This window comes from Notamacropus eugenii, chromosome 2 (assembly GCF_028372415.1).
Source record: "Notamacropus eugenii isolate mMacEug1 chromosome 2, mMacEug1.pri_v2, whole genome shotgun sequence".
Lineage (NCBI taxonomy): Eukaryota > Metazoa > Chordata > Mammalia > Diprotodontia > Macropodidae > Notamacropus > Notamacropus eugenii.
The window spans coordinates 381,596,092-381,619,101 of NC_092873.1; the positions used below are offsets into that span (position 1 = coordinate 381,596,092).

General features: G+C 40.4%; 1 protein-coding gene and 1 pseudogene across 1 annotated transcript in view; one reads left to right on the forward strand and one right to left on the reverse strand.

Moving 5' to 3' along the window:
• The first annotated feature begins 971 nt into the window (after nucleotides 1-971).
• LOC140528954 (SLAM family member 9-like) overlaps nucleotides 972-23,010 on the forward strand; it is a 31,819-nt gene continuing 9,780 nt past the window's right edge. The window contains exons 1-2 of the mRNA XM_072647318.1: nucleotides 972-1,380; nucleotides 16,477-16,830. Of these exons, the coding sequence (XP_072503419.1) occupies nucleotides 1,290-1,380; nucleotides 16,477-16,830 (445 nt within the window). The 5' untranslated portion in view covers nucleotides 972-1,289. The remainder of the gene's footprint in view (nucleotides 1,381-16,476; nucleotides 16,831-23,010) is intronic.
• On the reverse strand, nucleotides 17,341-17,687 carry LOC140528955 (barrier-to-autointegration factor pseudogene; annotated as a pseudogene).

Consider the following 23,010-nt stretch of genomic DNA (forward strand, 5'->3'; position numbering starts at 1 on the left):
CTCTAATCCATCCCCCATTTAGTTACTAAAGTGATTTTCCTAAAGTACAGGTCTGACCATGTCAGCCCTCTACTGATAAACTCCAGTGGCTCCCTTAACCTTCAGGAGCAATTACAAAACACTCTGTCTGGCATTCACAACAGCCTCCTTATTCCTTTCCAGTCTTCTTACACTTTATTCCCCATTGCCTGTGACCCTCGCCTCCTGGTTCATGTGAACAAGACACTCCATCTCTTAGCTCTGGACATTTTCTGTGACTATCTCCCGTGCCTGGAATGCTCTCTCTCTCTCTCCTGCTCTCTGTTGGCCTCCCTGGATTCCTCTAAGTGCCAACTAAAAATTCATCTTCTAGAAAGTCTTTCCCAACCTCTCCTAACTCTAGCACTTTCCCTCTCTTCTTTACTTCCTATTTATCCTATATTTACCTTGTTTGTAGCTATTTGTTTTGCGATTGTCTCCTCCATTAGATTATAAATTCCTTGAGGGCAAGAACTGCTTTTTGCTTCTTTTTGTAGCCCCAGGCCACTGTGCTTGGCATACAGTAGGTGCTTAATATATACTTATTGACTGATTGACTGAGGTAAATAAGAAAAAGCCGTGCCTTTGCTCAGCTTCTCTTTCTGGTTCAGATCAAAGAAGGGAGGCTTGAGAGAAAACTGCAGCAAGGAACGATGCTGGAACTATCTTAAATTGAGATGGTGGATAGTTAAGTTTTCATTGTGATCATTAACGCTTTGGATATCTGTAAACTCTGCAAATTAGAGCTTGATTTATTGTTTTGTTGATTACTTATACTTGAGAAGGATGGAGAAAATTTGCTAATACAGATTAAATTTAAAAATGTGCTATACATATTACTTCCCTCTTCCTCCTCTCTGCAGTCCTTCTTCCCTCCCCGTCCCCCGCCCCCCCCCCTTCCCTGTTGTTAAACTTCTACGTTTACAGACCTACTCCCCACTCCCTGGCTACTATCTGTAAGGCAACAGCTGTCTCTTCTCTCCATTTGCAATCTAGGAATTTCTGTTTATAATCTAGGAATCTTGGTGCCTTCTCCACTAATGGGAGAAGTGGGATAGATAGGTCTGTGGAGGGGAGGGACCTCAAAAGTGCAGTCTGGGCTTCCTCATTATAGGGACGATAAAAATGATGTCTAACTTCTTAGTCCTAGACTTCTCTCTGCTTATACTGGCTTGAGTGCCACACCTCAGAGTTGCAGAGTGGGAGGGAGAGGAGGGGCCATCTGTTTCTCATTTGTGAAGAAGAACTAATTTTCTCAGCCCAGTGTACAGATGGGCAGATCTTCAATGAAAGTGCTATTTGCCAATACGCTTGTATGCCTCCAGCTCCCCAGAGTCCTGGGTGCCCTTGTCTGTCTCCTGGGTAAGTCTTGCTGTCTTTACTTGTGTTCGCTTGAGCCCATGATTTGGGTAGAATGGGATCTCATCAAACTCTCCAGCCTAAGCTCTGGGCTCTGAGAGATGCTTGGCCAGCCTTTGGTGGGCAATGGTGAAGGGAACTCTTTTTAATTCTTGGCTCCCCAGACTGATTTGGTTGGAGGGGAAAGTTGAAATTTATTAAGGGGGAAAAACAAAAGTGACCGAATGGAAGCTCATAGAACTGAGGCTGAGAGGTGGGGGTGGGGTCAGTGCTACTAGGATTGACCCTTTCTGTATAGAAGTAAGGAGAAAGGGGCATTTTTATGTAGATGACTTCCAGGGACCTCATTCTCTCCCCACCACCCCACTTGAGGAGGCTGGTCTGAATATTGATTCAGAGTAGTTTTTTTATGCCTGGGATGAAGCCCCTAAGCCTGAAAGACAATAGTTTCTCTTTTAAGATGCATCCTCTATCTCTGGGTCACAAAGCACATCTCAGACCCACCAAAATTTATTGAGATAGCTATTATCTTTCCTAAAGTTTCTGTCTCCTCTCAAAAGGTCTCCATATTCTACTTTTAGAGCTGAAATTTACAGCAGCTGACTTTGCTTGCTATGTATTATTTTAGAAGATGATAATGCTCGACCCCATCCCCAATATATCACTAATAATTTTTCTACGAGTGTTTTTCTGAACTGCCCCCATCTGTATCAGACTTGTTCCTACCCTTATACTTCTCATGTTCTGGGTCTCAGCTCTCCTGTCTGTGAAAAGGTTCAAATGTAAAACCCCATTTCGGTTTTTAATACTCTTCCTAAGATACCCCCTCTCTTTCCTTTCCAGTCTTTTTACATGTTACTCACTGCCTCCCCTAACCCCCATACTGTGTGATACAGTAACATTGGCCTCTATGAACAAGACACTCCATCTCCTGACTCCAGGCATTTTCATTGGTTATGTCACAGCATATCCCTTCTCATCTTCACCTCCAACTTCTCTGGCTTCCTTTGATCTCTATTTACTTGCCACTTTCTGAAAGAAGCTTTTCCCAGTTCTCCATAATGCTTCTCTTGCCAGATCTGGAGAAGGGTAGTCACTATACCAAAGTTCAAAAGTGAAGAGAGGGTATTATACAAATTAGATCAGTGAATTGAATTGCTATTCTTGGTTAGTGAATATCTGGAAAAGAAAGTGATGATTATCAAGGGCTAGTACAGCTCCTTCAAGAGCAGATCATGCCAGGTTCATCTCATTTTCATCTTGGACGGGGTTATTAGACTGATAGATCAGGATAATGCTAGCACCAGAGTTTACTTCGATTTTCACAAAGCATTTGATAAAAGTTGTGTTCTTTTCAACAAGATAGAATTCCTTTTGTGGGCTATTCAGTAGGTACCAGACTCCAAAGAATCTTAATTCTTAATTAATGATTCAATGTCAACTAGAAAGGAGGTATTCAGGGGAATGTATTAGGTATATCTATATAGTGTATCTATGCTTGGGCCTCTTCTATTTGACATTTTAATCAATGACTTCAGAAAGATATAGAAGGCATGCTTGATCAATCTGCAGTGCAGATACATAGTGGTAAGGATAGTTAATAGGTTGGATAATAGGATTGGGATCCAAAAAGATCTTGGCAGGTTAGACTATTGGGTCAATTTTTTTTTAACCAGACTTGTGATTTCTTTGCTCCAGAGAGCTCCCAATGAGGAGCTACTTACATTAATGTAGATTGGTGCTTTCCCTTCTCTGTGTTTCTTTGGGAGTCTCTCACAGACACGAAGAAGGTGAAACAGCCAGTATAAGACAAAGGTGGGACTTGAACCCATGCCTTCTTGTCTCTGAGGCCATAACAAGTACAGGATGGCAGAGTCCTACCTAGACAGCATCTAAAAATACTTAGGGATTTTAGTGGACTGAATTTTCAGTGTGATATGGTAGCTTAAAAAAATGTGATCTCAGGCTGCATTAAGAGATTTATAGTGTTTAAGATTAAGGAAGTGAGGGTTTCCCATCTGGAATACTGTGCTTTGTTCTGAGTTCTACATCTCAGGAAGGATGTTGATGAGTTGGAGGGTAGCCAGGATGGTGATGAGCCCTTAGACCACATCGAATAAAGCTTGATTGAGGGAACTAGGTAGAGAAGGTGGGGGTGGGGTGGGAATACAACAACTCTCTTTAAATTATATGATAGGTTTTCATCTGGAGGAGCAATTAGATTTATTCTGTTTGGCCCAAGGGGCCGGAATCAGCAGCAATGAGTGGAAGTAAATTTAGGCTTGATGTCAGGAAAAACTTCTTAAAAATTAGAGCTTTTAAAAAGTGAAATGGGCTGCCTTGGAAGGTGTTTGGATTTTCCTACCTTGTAGGTCTTTAAGTAGAGGGCAGGTACCCCTTTGTTGGGTATATTGCAATGGACGCTTCCTTTGAGTCTGGCTTGGACTAGATGGCTAATGAGGTCCCTTCAGATTCCAGCATTCTATGATTCTGTGACAAACAAAATGATTTTGTGGGGTGGGGTTGAGAGGGCAAGGCAAGAAGATTAAAGAATGGAGATAAATGCTGTTTACAGTGAATGGGATATTGCACAGTAATGAAGAGGAAATACAGAATATGTAACAGTGATTGCTTGGTGGATGTATTTAAAGGGAAGGGAATAATGATTTATACTGCATCTACAAGGTGTCAGAGGGGCAGGTAGGTGGTGCAGTGGATAGAGCACCAATGCAGGAGTCAGGAGGACCTGAGCTGAAATCTTACCTTAGACACTTGACACTCACTAGCTGTGTGACCTTGGGCAAGTCACTTAACCACAATTGCCTCATCCTGGGTCATCTCCAATCATCCTGATGAATATCTGGTCCCTGGATTCAGATGGCTTTGGAGGAGAAGTGAGGCCATCCCTCACTCAAAACAAAGTCCAGTGCAAATCATATCATCATTTCTCTGATGGTATGGTCTTCTTTGGCAGCGAAGAACGAACACACACAAGGTAGGGGCACTTTACAAATATTATCTCATTTGATCCTTATGACTACCTCGCCAGGTAAATGCTATTATGTCCCCCATTTTATAGTTGAGGAAATTGAGGCAAACAGAGGTTAAATGATTTATTCAGGGTCATACAGCCAGTAAGTGAATGAGACTGCATTTGTACTCAGGTCCTCCAGACTCCAGGCCTTGCATTCTATCTGATGTATCACCTAGCTGCCTCTAATTTTATTTGGGAGCCTAGTAAGAGGAAATGAAGGCATCTAGGTGGTACAATGGATGGAGTGCCAGGCCTACATTCAGATTTGGCCTCAGACACTTACTAGTTGTGAGACCTTGGGCAAGTCACTTAACCCTCTTTGCCTCAGTTTCTTCATCTACTGAAATGACTGAACAACAAAAAAAGAGGAAATGAGAATTTTTTTTTAAATTCAATTCTACCAATATTTATTGTGTCTACAATATGGAAAATACTATAAAGATTTTAAAGATTAAAATAATCTTATTCCTCAAGGCCCTTAAATTTGTAGAGCAAAGTTGAATTTGGTGACAAAACTACATTCATGTAGCATATGTATCTGTGTATATTGTGTGAGTGGTGTTACTCTGGGATTTAGTTACAAAAGTCTTTCACATCCACCCCCTCCTTGCTGTGTCTTTACATTAAACCTCAATTGTCCTTTCTTCCACCTTCACTTTTTGGTTCTTCTAATGCCCTCTTCATTTGATCACCCTTTAAATAGCTATTGTGTTTTCTAGGGATAAATATGACCAAGTTCCTTCAACTCCTTCTCATGTTATATAGTTTCAGGACTTTGTCATCCTGGTTTCTGTCCTCTAGATGCTCACCAGTGTTTAAAAAAATAAAATTTAATACTGTACACTGTGTTCTAGGAACAAATCTCCCAGAAATATTTTTTTATTAATTTAACATTACTTTAAATCAGGGATTTTTAACCTGAGGTCCATAGACCCTGCAGGAAGTGTTTGAATAGATGTCAGGAGTCCTTGAATTTGAATAGGTGAAAAATACATTTTTATTTCCATATAATTGCTTTCTTTTGTAAGCTTTTCTATTTTACTTCATATATTTAAAAACATTTTCTGAGAAAGGTTTCAGAGGCTTTGCCAGACTGCTTTGACCTATCACTCGTAAAGGTTAAGAATCTTTGCTCTATATTCAAGCACATTCTTGCTTTGGAGGGAAATGCCCAAACAGGCAGTTTAGCCTCCTCATGTCCTTGGTCACGTCTCTAATGTAAGTCATTTTGAAGTAACATAGGCATCTTTAAAAAATTTTTTTTTAACATAGGCATCCTAAAGCAAATTTCACAATGCAATAAAAATATTACACAGTTAACAGTTAACATTCCACTTTATCTAATAATTCAATACAATGAATAATTTTTTTTTTGAATCATCTCCCTAAACCCACTTATCTCTATTTGACTCCTCCCTCAAAGAATCCCTTTCTTCCCACATGGTGATAAAAAAGTTGATCTGAAGTAACCAAAGGGCACTTTTTCCTCTTTTCAATACACTAATGCCTTCAAAAAATGGGGAAACGGTGCTATTCTTGGGTGGGTCAATACTCTGATCCAGAATAGAGGAACCTGCAACCTTGAGGATACTTGTGACCTTCTGGGTCCTTGGGTGCAGCCTTTTGACTGAGTCCTAGTTTTATAGAACATATCCTTTTATTAAGGGGATTTGTTTCGAGAAATTTGGATTTAGTCAAAGGGCCACACTTGAGGACCTAGAGGGCCACATGTGGCCATGAGGCTGTCCGTTCCCCACCCCCACAATCCCTTTGGTGAATGGGGGAAAGCAATAATCTTAATTAGACATGAGATCATTCTTCTTTTAAGTAATCTTATACCCTTGACTATTTCCTGGAATCTTAGCTTTCATTCTTGACTTTTTCATACACTCTCTTAAGAGAAAGATGTTAAGGCTAAGAAAAAGTTAAAAAAGGTCTTTAGTTCAGGGCATTATTTCTTCTGAAGCTGATTAAGCTCTAATTAACTTTTCTTCCTTCAGATAGGTTTGGAAAGAACTTTACAGATGGAGAAATTTATTTCTTAATATTTCCAGTTGACCTAAAAAACCTCCTCAACATGTGTTCACTCCCACTTGTCAATATCCTTCCTAAAATGTGGCACCCATAGCTGAACACACTGCCCCACATGGGTTCTAACCAAGGCAGAGTACAGCAGGACTATCCCCTTTCATATCGTGAATGTTATTTTTCTCTTTGCCTGCCAATGAGATTCTGTTTACTCCCGTGGATCTTGTAGACACCTAAATCCTACAGATTTTTTTCAGACAAATTACTATCTAACCATGTCTCTTCCATCTTATGCTTGTGAAGTTTATTTTTTGAATCCAAAAATAGACACATCTGCATTTCCTGGATATTCTATTTTCTCCCAGAATCTCACTTGGTACATCTCATTCTGGGCTGCTATTTTCTGGTGCACACACACAAAAAAATATTCCAGGTATCTTTGGTGCAGCAGACTGGAATTCAGGAAACCTGGATACAAGTTTATGGCTCTACAAATTACCAGATGTTGGGCAGCTGTAAAGTGAAGATAATAATGCTTGTACTACTTACCACCCTGAGGTCTTGTAAGGAAAACTCTTTGTAAAATATAAAATAAAACATAAATGTGATTTTTTCCATCACGTGAGCTACAATCAGGTTAGCCACCTCTAAGGAGGTTAACAGTTTCCTCCTGGGAGTCCCTACTGTATAGAGTTTGGTATGAAGCATGGCAGGAAGGCAAAAGGGCAGAAAAGACATGGATCCTCCCTTTAAGTAGCTCTGCAAGAGGAACTGGGCCCTAGAGTCCAGGTGCTCTGATCTGCCATATACAGAGGTAGGTTCAAATGAACGGAGTTTTGACTTGCTTCATGGGATAACTGTAAGAACCATTGTTTATACTTGTGTAACAAAGCTGAATTTGGTCTCAAAGCTGTGTACCTGTCCAATACCTGTCTGTGTTTAAGCTATGATAAAGATAACTCTGGCCGCAAAGGCCATAGACATGTCTTACATTCAACATGTTCAAAACTGAACTCATGATTTTTCCTCCCAAATCCTCTTGCCTTCCCAACTTCCTTATTGCTGTTGAAGGTACCACCATCCTCCCAAGTCATCCAGGCTTGCAAACATCCTTGACTCCCCATATCCAATCTGTTGCTATGGGTTGTTGATTTTTCCCTCCATAGCATCTGTTGTATATGCCCTCTTTTCTTTTTGGATGTCACCACAGCAAATGGTCTAGTCCCGCATCACCTACTGCCTCGGCTATTGCCACAATCTGCTTGTTGGTCAGCCTCCCCAAGTTTCTCCCCATTTCAGTCCATTCTCACTCAGCTGTCAAAGTAATTTTCCTAAAGTCTAGGTCTAACCATGTCATTGACCTCCTCTTTCCCCAATGTAATAAGCTTCAGGGACTCCCTATCGCTTCTAGGGTCAAATAGAAAATCCAAAAAAACAAAAACAAGACCCCTGTAACAAATAGGCATAGTCTAAGCAAATTTCGTTTTTTGGCTTGTTCAACTTTAATGGAATGTGGGACATAGGCTAGCACAGACCAGACATGCATAGAGTATGACCCCACTCTGCACCATTTGTCATTTTGCTTCTTCTGTCCCTCTGTATATTTGAATTTCCCCTTCTTTCCTGTCAGTTTAAAAAGTATATCATTTCCTTCTCCATGTCTTCGGACTGGTACCTGAACATGCCTTCTTCTCAAAAAGTGGAAGGGACCAAAGAGATGGTGATCATCTGGGGCAAATGTTCATTCCTAGACTGACTTCTTCCCCAGCAGCCCAGCCTGATCCAGCTCATTGAACCCTCATCCACTTTAAAAGTATATTGTGTCAAATATTATCAGGAAGGGAAATCTATTTGTCTCAGTTCATCCTCATGTAGCAGGCTCTTTCTCTTTCGTTCTTCCCACTTTTGTTACTTTTAAAGTTGTCCTGCTTGTCTTTAACCCTTCTACCTCCCAGCCCGCATTGGGGAACAGTTAAACAAATTGTTGTACATAAATGCAATGGAATATTATTGCAGATATACATTTCTGGACATGTCCACTAGGTGGATTTGTTTTGCTTAACACTGATTATTGGCTACAAGAGTTTTTCTTCCTTCTTTTTGCTCAGTCAGTTGACTGGAGGTGAGGTGGTGAGGTGCTATTGTTGCAACAGTGATGCTAAAAAAAGAGAGGAGAGAACAGAAGGAAATTCAGAAAGAAGAGCAGATAAGGAGGACAATTTTGAATGCAGCATATAGAATTTACTATATACTTTTCATTAAAAAGCAAGGTGTGAAAAAAAAGCAAGGTGTGTAAAATTGAGATTCATGATTTCATATAGAATCCTCTTTTTGTGTTCTGCTATATGCATAGAAATGCTCTTTTTTGGGGGGAGAGTTTAAATCCAGAATAAAAAAAAATTAAGGGAGAAGAGAAGGGAACAAAATGAAGATGTTGGGAAAATGTATTGCTTGTGAATAGATTGAAAAAGTGTTTTTTTTTTAATCTATTGTACTCAGAGCAAGAATAAATATTTGGAGATATGCGGAATATACTGGAGTGGCTTACTTAGAGATGTCAGGACTTCGATTGAATAATCTCCTCTTCAGAAATCTGAGAATATTTTCTGGAGGAGCAAGGGCTAAAATATGGTCACTGGGGGATATAATCACAGGCCAAGTACAGGTGGTGGCCACCTCAGGGTCAGCTCTGGGATTAGTACATGTGGATACGGCTTTCATCTGAGGTCAATATTCTGTATGGGTGAATAATGTCAAAAAGCCCCTGTGGCAGATTGAAAGCCGTTTGGAATAGAGGGGCTAAATGTTGAGGGCAAGGGAAGGTCATAGAAGGGAGAGCTTGGAAATAGCCAGCTGTGGGCTGGGGAGAAAGAGCCAAGGGGCCTGAGCAGTCAAGGGAAGAGACATTTGGAGTCACATTGCCTAGCAGCATATGTTATCTGTACTCAAGGAACCACGATTACCAGGAAATGACTTTGTTTACTGTAGCTGCTATGGCTCCATGTAGGGCCTTCTGTATTTACAGATACATCTGCCAAATACTTCTGAGCAGCTGTTCCCCTGTATAAGAGCAGTGGTTCTTAACCCTTTCATTCCCCATTGTGGACCCTTTTGTGAGTCTGGTGAAGCCTAGGGAGTGCTTTTCAGAATGAATACCTCCTGCCCTTCATAGTTTAAGGGAAAAGGAGGCCTAGGGTTAGGGGTATATAGAAAGATTGGGCATTTATTAAGGGCTTACTGTATGCCAAGCACTGTGCTAAGAGTGGGGACTACAAATACAAGCTAACCAGAAAGTCCCTACCCTCAAGGAGCGGTTGGTGCCATGCGATTGGCATGGGGGAAGAAAGCCAACGCAAAGAGGAGCTAAAAACCAAGGGGGAATTAGGCTACTATTGAGGAGGTAAAGAAATCCGCAGAAAGAGTTGATCTGGAAGTGAAGTGAGCATGGTTGGATGTCCTCATGAAATGGTGATCCAAGCTTGGGACTCTCTTGTAGTTAATATTTGGTACTAGAAGTAATAGAAAACCATTCAAGTTTACTGAGATGGGAGAGAGGAGATGTTTTAGGAAAATTACCTTGCCAGCTATGTGGAAAATGGATTTGATTGGGGAGACACTTGAGGCAGGGTGAGCAATTAGGAGGCTATTAGAAGAATTCAGTTGTTTTCACAAGAAGTGATGAAGATGCTAAGGACTCAGAAAAGCTGAAAAGAAATTTCCTATTGGATGTTAGGGGTACTTCTGTAACTCAGAGAGAACAGAAGGTTTGGAAAATATGACCTGTGATGGAAATGTAAAAGAATGAGATGATGTAGTTTGGAGATGAAGCAGTTTATATTGTCCCCTTCTCCAGGAAGCCAACCTGAGTCAATCTAACTGGTGACTTTAGTTCTGTAGATACTTCCTGGAGTCTTCTCAAAGTCAGCGAGACTCAAAAATTCCCACTTTTCCTTAGTGATCATTTCAGTCCTGATTCTAACCAAAGAGGAGCTGATTGCTGGAGTCTAAATAATGGAAACTTTTGGGGGAAAGAACACCATTCTGTCGTAGAATTCCTGGTAAAGATAAGGTCAGACATATTTTCACATATATCCTAGATTAAGGGTGAAAGGATTTCAAAGAATTCAGAAGAAGGAGAAGTAGGATCCTAGGCCCTTAAATTCTCCAGGAGCATTCAGTCCGAGAAAGATGGGAAACTCTCAGCAATAAAATTCTGTATGTTTTAACAGTCCTTCTGACAAGACATGTACTGGATACCTTTATGAAGGAATATAAGTTGCTAAAAATTCAGATAGTTTGATTTCTTCCTTCTCTCTTCAACAACACGTCCCTTTCCCCCTACCCCCAACCTCAACAAACCCCTAACTTCTTAGCAGAAAATTCCCCGTTTCAGTCTGGCTCTTGAGATTATTTCTTCTTTCCAAGTTGGGAAGAAATAAGACTCATTGGGTCTTTAGTTACTTAGGCTCCTTATAAGGCATCCCGTTCAAGATTTGCAAAAAGATTCTTAGAACATAAAAATGGAAACATTTTCAATAAGGAAGGAAAGGGGGGCTGTCTGAAAAGAACAATACCATGGCCCTATAAGAATAAAATTAGGAATGTCTAAACATGATAAACTGAACACAATGTAAAGCACTGTTGTTTGTTTTTCCCCTTATGGTAGGAGAAGTTCAAAGTAAGAAAATTCTGCTGCTTGGGGGGTTTGAACCAGGAAATATGGAACTAAATACCTGGGCCTACCACACTTGGAAAGGCATCTTGAGTTTGGCGGGGGGGGATTGGTTAGGGAAGAGTGTTCAGCATTCCTTGGGGGAAGACAAGATACTATGAGGATGCTGCTACAAAGAATTTCCAGTCCCCCCACCCCCTACCTTCCCTCACCTCCCATTGTCCCATGTAGCAGCTTACCGTTTAAGGTAATTATTCTTGATAGCTAAAGTCGCTTGTTTCTTCACGCTTGGCATCCAAAAAGCCTGATTTTTGGGGGATGGGGATAGAGTGGTAACCTTTCCAGACAATGCTTTTAGAAAAGGGATTGAAAGATATCTTGAAGCCAATTCTCATGCCTCACCCTTTGATCCTTCAAAATATTACGTTAGAGTTGGACCAGACATTAGGCTTTATGTAGTCTAAGTCTTGATATATGCTTTGAGGTGGCTGATGTCCACCATCTTGGCTGACTTAGAGGGGATGAATTGATGACTCCATAAGCTAGCCCTTCTTTCCACTCCTTTGTTTTCTGTTTTCAGTCATGTCCAACTTTTCATTTGGAGTTTTCTTGGCAAAGATACTGGAGTTGTTTGCTATTTCCCTCTCTAGCTCATTTTACTGATGAGGAAACTGAGGCAAACTGGATTAAATGACTCACCAAGGTCACACAGCTCATAAGAATCTGAGGGTGGGTTTGAACTTAGGTCTTCCTGACTCCAGTGCTCTATCCACTGTGCCACCTAGCTGTCCCTTTCCCCTCCTATCTGGGGTAAGTTTGGGTCCTGCTAGCCTTGTCTTCTTCTCAAGGACCTGATCAACTGCTTTCCAGGGGGAAACCTTCACTCACCTCCACTGTCACCATTCTGTCACCAGCCCTAGCAGGTCATAGCTCCATCCCTGCTCTAACACCAGACCCTGCTCTGTCTTCATCCTTAGATAAAGACAATCACTTGTCAGTGTCCTTTTAGTTCTCCTTCTTTGAGGCAGGTTTCCCCATTCATGGTCATTTGCTTGCTCTAGGATAAAGTCCCATCCTAGTTATGTTTAGGGATGGAACACTGATACTAGGCAACAGAAAGAAGATCCTATTATTTTGCTTTGGTTTTCTATTCTAATGAGAATGATCATTGAAGTGGGGAAAAAAAGGAACAAAAGTGCTTGACAAAGAATTGGATACAGCAAGAGTATGCAGTTTCTTCCCTTCATGAAATCAAGATACAGGGTCTAGATTAGGCATATACCAGGCTTATTAAATTACCAGGTGAAGGTAATTACTGCATTTACTCAGAACCATAACTCATGAACCCTTACCAATGCGTTTTTTTTCCTAGTCATCCAGAAGAAAAGAATGAATGGAAAGTACTTATCAAGTACATATTATGCACTAGACACTCTACTAAATCTAGGGATACAAATGCAGAAAGAGAGATGGTTTCTGCCTGCAAGGCATTCACATTCTAATAGTAGAAGCAACATATATAGGGCAGTGTGTTTGTCCTTTGTTGCCGAAGAAGACCATGCCATCATAGAAATAATGACATGACTTGCATTTGACTTTGTTTTGAGTGAGGCAGAGCTATGCAGGTCACCAGCCTCACTTTTCCTCCAGGGCTATCTGAATCCAGTGACCAGATGTTCCTCAGGATGACTGGAGATGACCCAGGATGAGACAATTGGGGTTAAGTGACTTGCTCAAGGTTACATAGCTAGTGAGTGTCAAGTGTCTGAGGTGAGATTTGAACTCAGGTCCTCCTGACTCCAGCACTGGTGCTCTATCCACTGAACCACCTAGCTGCCCCATATATAGGGCAGTGATGGTCCAGGAAATCACTGAGATGGTAGTGGAGCCATGGGGCAGTTGAGTCATGGCGTTGATATCAATTGATGGTGTTGAGATAAAGGAGGAAGAGATGAGGGGGGAGGAAAAGAAGAGAGACCAGTTTACTGCATCTGGATAGGGCTCAATATGCTCTGATATTAATCAGAAACCCTGGGTGAGAGCTGGCATTCTAGATTCCATGTAGAGGTAGAGGGTGGCACATGAGGGGCATAGCATGAAGACTGTAAGTCAGCAATGTGCTGGGTCTGGGATGATCTTGATATGGAAACCTCTTACCTATAAGAAAACTGGAGTCTGGAGAGGAGGCTGGAGTGTTTGATCTGGGTTCAAGATAAGAGGCAGAGAGTAGAGTTAGGTGCCATAGCATCAGATGACCAGGGAGGATACAATTATTTCAGAACAAAGAAAATGAAACAGTAGAGAAAGAAGAGTAGCAATAAGACATTTCTACCCATAAGCCCAGGGGTATGCTCTCCCCTAAGTGCACACACCATCTTTGGGGAGGATAGACACATAGGGAAGGCACTGAGAGGCAAACGTATGAAGGAGCAACTCATGCCTCCAATGCTGCGGGGCCACTGATGTCATTTTTTTTTTTTTAGTTTCTTTAAAAAAAGAAACCATGGTCTGGACAAACATCAACAGACATGAACGCTTTCATATACAAAGAATACAGAAAAAAAATTGTGTATGAAACTCTAAGTTTTTATTACATAGAGCTTATTTTTGAGAATATATTAAACTTACCACTGCTCTTTATAAACTTACCACTGCTTGTTTATATCCCTTTCTGAACTTCCTTCTGCTTTCTTTTGTGTATTTTTAAAGATTTTATTATTGCTCTTTTCTTTTTTGACATTGTTATTTCTATGGATTGCTTTTCTTTCCATAATTTTCCCTCGCACGCAAAAAATAGAAACCCTCCCTTATAACAAATATAGTCAAATGAAACAGGACAAATATACGTGTTGACTGTCTGATAATGTCTCATTCTTTGCCTTTAATCTATTATCTCCCTGTCAAGATTTGGAAAGCATATGGGATTCATTATTAGTCTTTGGGAGTGGCCATTAGTTATTGCAACGTTCAGAATTCTTAAGTATTTCAAAGTTTTTTCTTTTACAGTACTGTAATCTTGGTCTGCCCATTTTGTTCTCCATGAGTTTATACAAGTTTTTCCAGGTTTATCTCATTATATCCTTTTCATCATTTTTTTTTGCAGAGCATTATATTAATATACTTTAATATGTTGAATTATTCTCCAATTGATGGACACTTTGTTTCTAATCCTTTGCTATAATTAAATGTGTGACCAGAAATATTTTTGAGCCTTTGGGTCCTTTGCCTCCTTGGGATGTAGGTACATTAGTGTTATTAATGGGTCAAATAGTTTGCATAGTTTTAATGGGTTTAGTTTTTTGGGGTATTGTTGGAACAATTCACAGCTTCACCAATAGTGCATTTATGTGTCTGTCCTCCCATGTCTCCTCCAATAATTGTCATTTGCTCTTTTGTCATCTCTGCCAATTTGGTGGTGTATTGGTAATGCTACTAGCAGCTGTTGTGGAGGTGCAAGACCAATAACACCAGCACAAAGGAAGGCTGCTAACACAGGTTCTTGATCTGCTTTTCTGAAGGAAAGACAGCTTCAAAGAGGTTAATAATCTTACTTTAATTAAATAATGTAGAAAGATAAAGATATAAAAGTGAGTATCCAAGAAAGAATCCAATAGACAGGGCTCCAACTGTCTAACCAAAGTAAATGATTTATATCACTGGACCAGGGAGCACCAACATCTGACTTCTCAAAGCTGGGACCTCCTTAACAATAGCTACCCAGAGTGTGGTCTGGAAACTGAAAAGAACATTCTTCCCATGAGTGAGCCCCAAAGCAAAATACCAACCTTCCAGAATATGTAACAAAGAGTTGGGGCCCTGATTGGTTGAAAAGCTTGAAAGCCCACTGTGCTTAGTGCCTAATTGGCTCAGCACCTGCCAGGGCTTGGTGTAACTTAGAATATTTCACAGCTGTGAACTGAGCCAAAGTTCAAAACAGCAAGACATCCATGATTGAAATACCTGTGTATCTTTAGACCTGGTAGCACGGCTTTTATTCCAAAAGAAAAGGGGATATATGTAGTCATGTAGACGTGTTAAAGGACAGGGAAGATCTTATATTCCATTAATCCTACAGATGGGTGTGAAGCAGAGCCACAAAAGTTGTTTTAATCTGCATTTCTCTTAGTGATCTGGAACATTTTTTTCACATGGCTGTTGATGGCTTTCGTTTTTCATTTTGAGAACTGCTTGTTCATATCCTTTGGCCATTTATATATTCAAGAATGACCGTTATTTTTATGTACTTATATGAACTTTCCGTTATTAGGTACAGTGCCTAGGACAGAATAGATAAAAAGGCTATACAACAACATTGTATATGAAGAAGACAAAATAATGTGAGGAAATGGATATATGAGATGCAACCCGGTGCAATGAAAAGAGTGCCAGATTTGGAAGCAGGGAAATGAAATTCTGATCTCAACTCTGCCATGTATATCCTATGTGACCTTCTGACAATCTCTTACCCATTTTGAGCTTCAGTTTTCTCACTTGTAAAAGGAGGGGGTTGGATGAGATTACCTCTCAGGTCATCTGTACTCAGTAAATGCAGGACAAATGAATGAATGAATGTTAGAAGGCTGGGGACGGGGTAGGTGGATATTGAATAATATTTCTTAAATCCCTGAAGGGTTTAAAAGGGAGTGATGAACTCTTACCTATCTCTACTAAAGACAGAGTATGCTTATGTTGTACGAGGAAGAATACGGCAAGAACTACCATGCAAACACCTTCCTGATAATAATAATACATGTGTGTATATTAGTAAAACACTTTACATACATGATCTCATTTGATCCTTAAAATAACCTGGCCAAGTTACTTGTGGAAGGATTATTGAGGTTCAGTGATTTGGTCAAGTTCTCATCCTGATGAATATCTGGTCACTGGATCCAGATGGCTCAGGAGGAGAAACTGAGGTTGGTGACCTTGCATAGTCCTCCCTCACTCAAAACAAAGTCATGTCATCATTTCTCTGATGTCATGGTCCTCTTAGAAAATGAAGGATGAACACAACAACATGTAAGTGGTGAAGCTGGTCCTCAAATTTAGGTCTTCTGAATCCTGGTCCAGTCTCTTTCCTCTGTAACACATGGTGGGAGCTCATGCTTTATGACAGTTGCTGGCTGTAAGTGAATTCTATGTCCAGTTCTAGTGTTGGCCTGTGCTGCCTCTTGGGGAAGAGATCTTCTATTTCTGCACTCCTTTCCTAAAGTCGGGCTTGTTTAGGACAAGGCTTGTCTTGATATAGAGGGATGAACTAGATGACCAGGTTTCTTTGGACTGAGAGAGTCTGAGATGCTGTGATCTACTCTAGCTAAGTAAATAGTACTGATTCCTGTTCTCTGTTTCCCCATCATCCCAGGTGCCTGGACCTCTGGAGCTCAGAGTTCTGGAATTCAGACTTCTTTGTATGGGGTCAAAGGAGGTTCCATCCTGTTTCGCTTGAATATGAGTTCAGGAGAAAAGATCGAAAAGATCACATGGAGTTTTGAATTTAAAGAAAATCATCATATTCTGTTCGACTTCATTACTAAGAATGAATCTCTAGTGTGGGAGAAATTCGAGAACAGAGATGAGCTGAAAGTCCGTATGATGTGTAACATGACATCCCTGAGTATTGAGAATCTCACCTTTGCAGATCATGGGTGCTATAGAGCTCGAATTCGATATTCTAAAGGAAAACTCCATGATCAAAGCTTCTTTCTCTCTGTTAATGGTAAGTGAGGATAATATATGGAGAACCCCGAGACCAGCCCCTGAGACAGTTCATGCGTCACCTTGAGAGAGTTTATGCCCCTTCTTAACACATAGCCTTTTTCCCCAGGAGCTTCAAACTCAGTCTTTCCTCTTCTTCCGGTTTCTTTTGTTCTTTTTTTAAATTTTTTTTTTAAGGCTTCTGATTTTATTGGTTTAAAAAAAACTCTTTACTATGGCGGTGAATGCCCTTCTGCCAAAGTTATTCAAATGGCATAAAAGACACCGAAATTGGGGGCTTAGGGAAGCCCCTCCAGAGAACCACCCAGGAAAGCTAATAACTATTGTCCCTGGAATTTACAGCACAGGAGGCGTGCCTGAGGGAGGCTTGAGTCAAAATGATGGTGGAGAGGGAAAGGTGGACCTCTTGCGAGGTGAGAAGGGAGGGAGGGACAAGATTTCCCACTTGAGGGGTGCTAACTGTGAAGACCCATCAGAGGAGGAAAGGAGTGCTGGCCTCCAGGCATGGGGCTCACAAGAAGATCTCACACCATTCTTGAAGGTAGCCAAAGCAATCCCAAGACAGCTTGGCATTAGCCCCACAGGTGTCTTTGAGCCACTTCCAGAAGAGGTTTTCTTTCAGCACCAGGAACTGGCCCAGAACTGCATAGGCCTTGTTGAAGCCCTTGTCCTCCTGCTTCTTGCCCAGAACTTCTCTGATGCCCACCAGGCTCCCCATGGGCTTCTCCCCCAAGGGCTCAGCGACAAAGTCCTGGTGTTTCTGAGAGGTAGTCATGGCTCCTCACCACAGACCAGCTCTAACTTGAGCTCCCTAATGGTCACACTCCTACCAACTGTCCTCTCCCGTTGCTGCCTCAATCCCACCCTTCCAAGTTTCTTTGACAGGAATAGGAAGAAGGATTTCCTTCCCCATTATTTGAAGGGAATATACATATGTGTCAAATCCCGCCCCCCCAAAATTTGTGCTCCCTGTCTCTAGAATCCAAAGAAGGCAAGCATGAATTTGAATGAAAATAGAAATACCAGATGCAGTTCAACTGATTTTCAAGCATTTGTGTAACTATCCCTAAGAGGCAGCTAGATGACTGACTGATTTCCATCTCTGATGTCAGAGGAAGGGAGACTCTGGAGATTGACTAGTGAATCTGGCTGTTTGAAATTCTCAAATATGGAAGATTCCAGAAAAGGATAGACTGTAGAGGATGTCAAGAGCAGAGGCAGCCTGAAATAATTCAACCTAAGCCCTCCAAATCAGAGATGTTTTTTGAATGATCACATTCAGGGAACCTGAAATAATGTTTGTAGTCCATGTGATGTTATAACATCTGATCATCTGCTCAAACTCTTTTTCTGTTGCAAATACCCTACGTGATGTTGGTTCTTTTCTGTAGCTGTGGCTGTGACCTGGATGCTGGAGGTGCAACTGTAACACTAGTGTTCTCTTAGTTCTGGGTTTGATGTCAATAGTCAGTAAACATTATTAAGCACCTACTATGTGCCAGGTACTGTGCTAAGTAAGTACTGGGGATACAAATAAGAAAAAAAAGACAATCTCAGCCCTCAAAGAGCTTATAATAGAGTGAGAGAAGATAATACAGAAAAGGAAGATGAAAGGGGAGGGGTGATGGAGGTCTTCCAGGGGGATACCTGCCTGAGGGCACGTGTCTGTGGAGTCCAGACTAAGCTGAGCAATTGATGGAAAATTAAATTAGCTGGAAATTCTGAACCCTTTGTAAAGTGAAGTTTGGGGAGGAGTTTATCATTCTATCCTCTAATGAGAGGGGGAGAGACAACTGAGGATGCTGAGTATCAAAGGTGAATCAGTCTCTGTGAAGATTTCAGGTGATTGAGCTCATCTTGGGGGAGGCTTGGTGTTCATGGAGTTAAAACCAAATGGAGTAGTTGATGGGAAATGCGTGATGATGTTGGGATGATATGAGGTACTGGCAAGTCACTAAACATTTAATAAAGGAGGAGATTTACTTTGCCCTTGCACATGAAAAAATATGCAACAAGGATATAGTAGCACTTAGTTTCTCTGAATGTGGCCCCCCCTTATCTCCATGTGGAAATTCATCTGGTCAGTAGGTCATCATAATATGGTGACTTGTGTGGTCTCAGGCACCCACTAAGTCTCATTAGCCCTGACTCATGTGGTAGGGACCTCTTTTATGTCCCCAGTCCAGGAAGCTGCATCTGGAAAACATGGGTCCTATTACACACCTCTTGGTGGCAAAGTCTTTAGAATCTTCTGGAGGAACTTCAACCATTTACATGATGGTGTAGTTCTCTTGTCAGAGGTAGTACTAAGGCAGGGTGAATAGGGGAAAAGAAGAAAGCAAAGGCAAAAACAAAACATGGAGAACAAACCCTAGAAATTCTAGACCTTTCCTCCCCCTTTTCAGAAAGACCAAGCCTCAAGTCTTTGGCTGGAGAATCCCCTTAACATGAGCAGTATTAAGGGGAAAAAAAATAAGCAAGACAAAAACAAAACAAAAAAATGTGGAGGAACGCAAAAGTCAGAAATTCTAAACCTTTCTTCCTTTTTTTCAGAAAGACTAAGTCTCAAAGGCTCACAGTCTGGTCTGTGTGATAGGCGATGCCACATCTTTTTATTTATTTTATTTTTAAATTAATAGTATTTTATTTTTTCCAGTTACGTGTAAAGATACTTTTTTAACATTCATTTCTGGAGGATTTTGAGTTCCAAATTTTTCTCTTCTTCCCTCCCCTTTTTCTCCCCAAGATGGCAAGCAATCTGATACAGGTTATACATATCCAATCATATAAAACATTTCCATATTAGTCATGTTGTGAAAGAAGAAACGAAACAAAAGGAATCAAAAACCCACAGAAAAAGTGAAAATAGTCTGTTTCCATCTGCATTCAGACTCCCCAGTTCTTTCTCTGGATGTGGATAGCATTTTCCATCATGAGGTTTTTGGAATTTTCTTAAATCATTGTGTTGCTGTACTTACATCCTTACATATTGTCAGTCATAGTTGCTCATCAAACGATATAACTATGACTGTACAATTGTTCTGGTTCTTCTCGTTGCACTCAAGTGATGCCACATCTTTGAGGTTCAACAGTGGGTCTCCTAATGCAAAGTGCGATTCTGAATCAGAGGAGCGCTGAGAATGTCAAAGTAGCAGCACATTCCTCTGGTGTAATCAAAGATTTCTTCTCCTAATGTAAGGTGATGATAATCAGAAAAATCCATTATACCACAGTCCTGTCACTAGGGATCTGTGAAGAATAACAAGTTCAGAAAAGTAGTAGGCTTTTGCCTGTAGAATAGGGCTTAGAGACTATTCTAATGGACAATATTCACATCATCTATACTCTTAGACCAATGAGTCAGAGTGAACACACAGAGACAGAGGCAGAGCTAAGGGGAGGTAGAAGTTATTTACTCTGAGCACAGCTCTCATGGGATAGTTGTAAGATGGGAACAGGGGCAGAGATCTTACAACTATCATGAGTCCTTTCACCCTATGAGGTGAAACGTAAAATTATCAGGGTGAGTGTGGGACTCATGATCCCATTCCATCCCATCTCCTTCAGCAAATTGTCCCCTCTGTTATTTCCACTGTCACTTTCAATCTCTCCCTGTCCACTTGCTGCTTCCCTGCTGCCTACAATCATGTCCATGTCTCCTCCAGTCCAAAAAAACCCTTCACTTGATCCTTCTATTCTAGCTAACTATCATCCTAAATCTCTTCTTCCCCTCGTTTCTACACTTAACCCCTTACAGTTTTTCTACTTAACCCCTTACAATTTGATTTCTAACCTCATCATTCAACTGAGACTACTCTTTCCAAAGTTGTCAATGATTTCTTAATCATCTTACCAAGAACTTCACATGGTCGTTAATGAATTCAGGAAAACAGATTTTTTACTTAATATTCTTGTGAATGGGTAATCTGACAGGCACACTTGTTTGGGCAAATATACAGCTTTTATCCCTATCCAGATTTGAATTCCTGACCCTTCACACTCCCCCTCCCCCCTTCCCCATGTACACCTACCTATACTTGGCCCCATGTGGGTCTCTGCCCCTGTTCCCATTTTTATGTTTCAGTACCCACCCCCTCATCTTCATTTTCTAGATCCTTTATTTAGTAAAAGAATGGCAAGTCATAAATACTTTTAATCCTAACTCAGGATACCTGCATTACTCAGATTTTGTGATCTTCATAGCATGAGAAGGCAATTTTCTTAATTGATAAGAGAGTTGAACGCAGTTTATCTGTGTTTTCCCTGCCATTAACATAGGAAAAGTCCCACTATTCAAGATAGTGTTGTAGCCGAAGGTACCCCATCCCCAACGAAGCCTTATCAGGCCCTTGAGGTTGTTGACACAGGAGAGACAATTCTCAGAGAGCAAAAGAAGGGGATGTCTGCTTGCAACCTCTGAGCTACATCCCTCGCGTTTTCAAGCAGTTTGTTTAAACTTTCTGCAAGTATGACTTCTTAGGTTTCATGAATCACGTATCACATGACTTCTGTGGAAACAAAATTCAGTCATCTCTTACAACGATCAAATCTAATGACTTTTTCTCAATCCTCATTGTAGCCTAGCCTTCTAAATCATAGGATTTCTAGTTCTTTTCTACTAGAATGTCATCATGGCTGTATATGGTATGTGTGTGTGTGTGTGTGTGTGTGTGTGTGTGTGGTAGGGTTGGATAATTGTGTCATAGTTTCATAGGATTTAGAGCTGAAAAGGCCCTTAGAGTTTATATAGTTCAGAGTTTTCCAAATTATGGGGCATGCTCCTCTGGGGCATGTGAGACCTTGGAAAGGGGAGTAGGATCAGAGAATGAAGCAATGGCCAAAATTATATATTTTCAAGCACAACTTTCCTAGTCTTCAAGTTTTTGAAGAGCTATCATTGAATAGGAAATTATATTGAGTAGGAAATAATTTCGAAGAGGAAAAATACTTGTTTGACACCATGAGCAGAAAAGGAGCAATGGATAGAAGTTGCAAATGGACAAATTTATTTTTTTTTTGCACTTAATGGTATTTTATTTTTTCCAATTGAATGTAAAGATAGTTTTCAACATTCATTTTTGCAAGATTTTGAGTTCCAAATTTTTCTCCCTCCTTCTCCTCCCTCCCTATTCCCCAGACAATAAGCAATCTGATGTTATATATGTACATTTACATTAAACATATTTCCACAATAGTTATACTGTAAAAGAAGAATCAGAACAAAATGGAAAAACCATGAGAAAGAAAAAATAAAGAAACAAAAAAAGTGAAAATAGTATGCTTCAATCTGCATTCAGAATCCATAGTTCTTTCTCTGGATGTGGTTAGCATTTTCCAACATAAGTCTTTTGGATTTGTCTTGGATCTTTGTACTGCTGAGAAGAGCTAAGTGTATCATAGTTGATCATCTTGCAATGTTGCAGTCACTGTGTGTGATGTTCTCCTGGTTCTGCTTACTTCACTCAGCATCAGTTCACTGAAGTCTTTCCAGGATTTTCTGAAGTTCACCTACTCATCGTTTCTTATGGAACAATAGCATTCTATTACATTCATATTCCATCAACTTGTTCATCCATTCCCCAATTGATGGGCATTCCCTCAATATCCAATTCTGGCCACCATAAAAAGCTGCTATAAATATGTTTGTACATGTGGGTCCTTTCCCTTTTTTCATGATCTCTTTGGGATACAGACCTAGAAGAGGTGTTGCTGGATCAGAGAGATGCATTTTATAGTCCTTTGGATATAGTTCCAAACTGCTCTCTAGAATGGTTGGATCAGTTCACAACTCCACCAACAATGCATTAGTGTTCAAATTTTCCCACATCTTCTCCAACATTTATCATTTTCCGTTTTTGTCATATTCACTAATCTGATAGGTATGAGGTACTTCCTCAGGGTTGATTTAATTTGCATTTCTCTAATAAGTGATGATTTAGAGAATTTTTATATGACTATAGATAGCTTTGATTTCTTCATCTGAAAACTGCCTGTTGATATCCTTTGATCATTTATCAACTGGTAAATGACTTATGTTCCTATAAATTTGATTCAGTTCTCTATATATTTGAGAAGTGAGTCCTTTATCAGGAACACTGGCTGTAAAAATTGTTTCCCAGTTTTTTGCTTTCCTTCTAATCTTGGTTGCATTGGTTTTATTTGTGCAAAAATGTAATCAAAA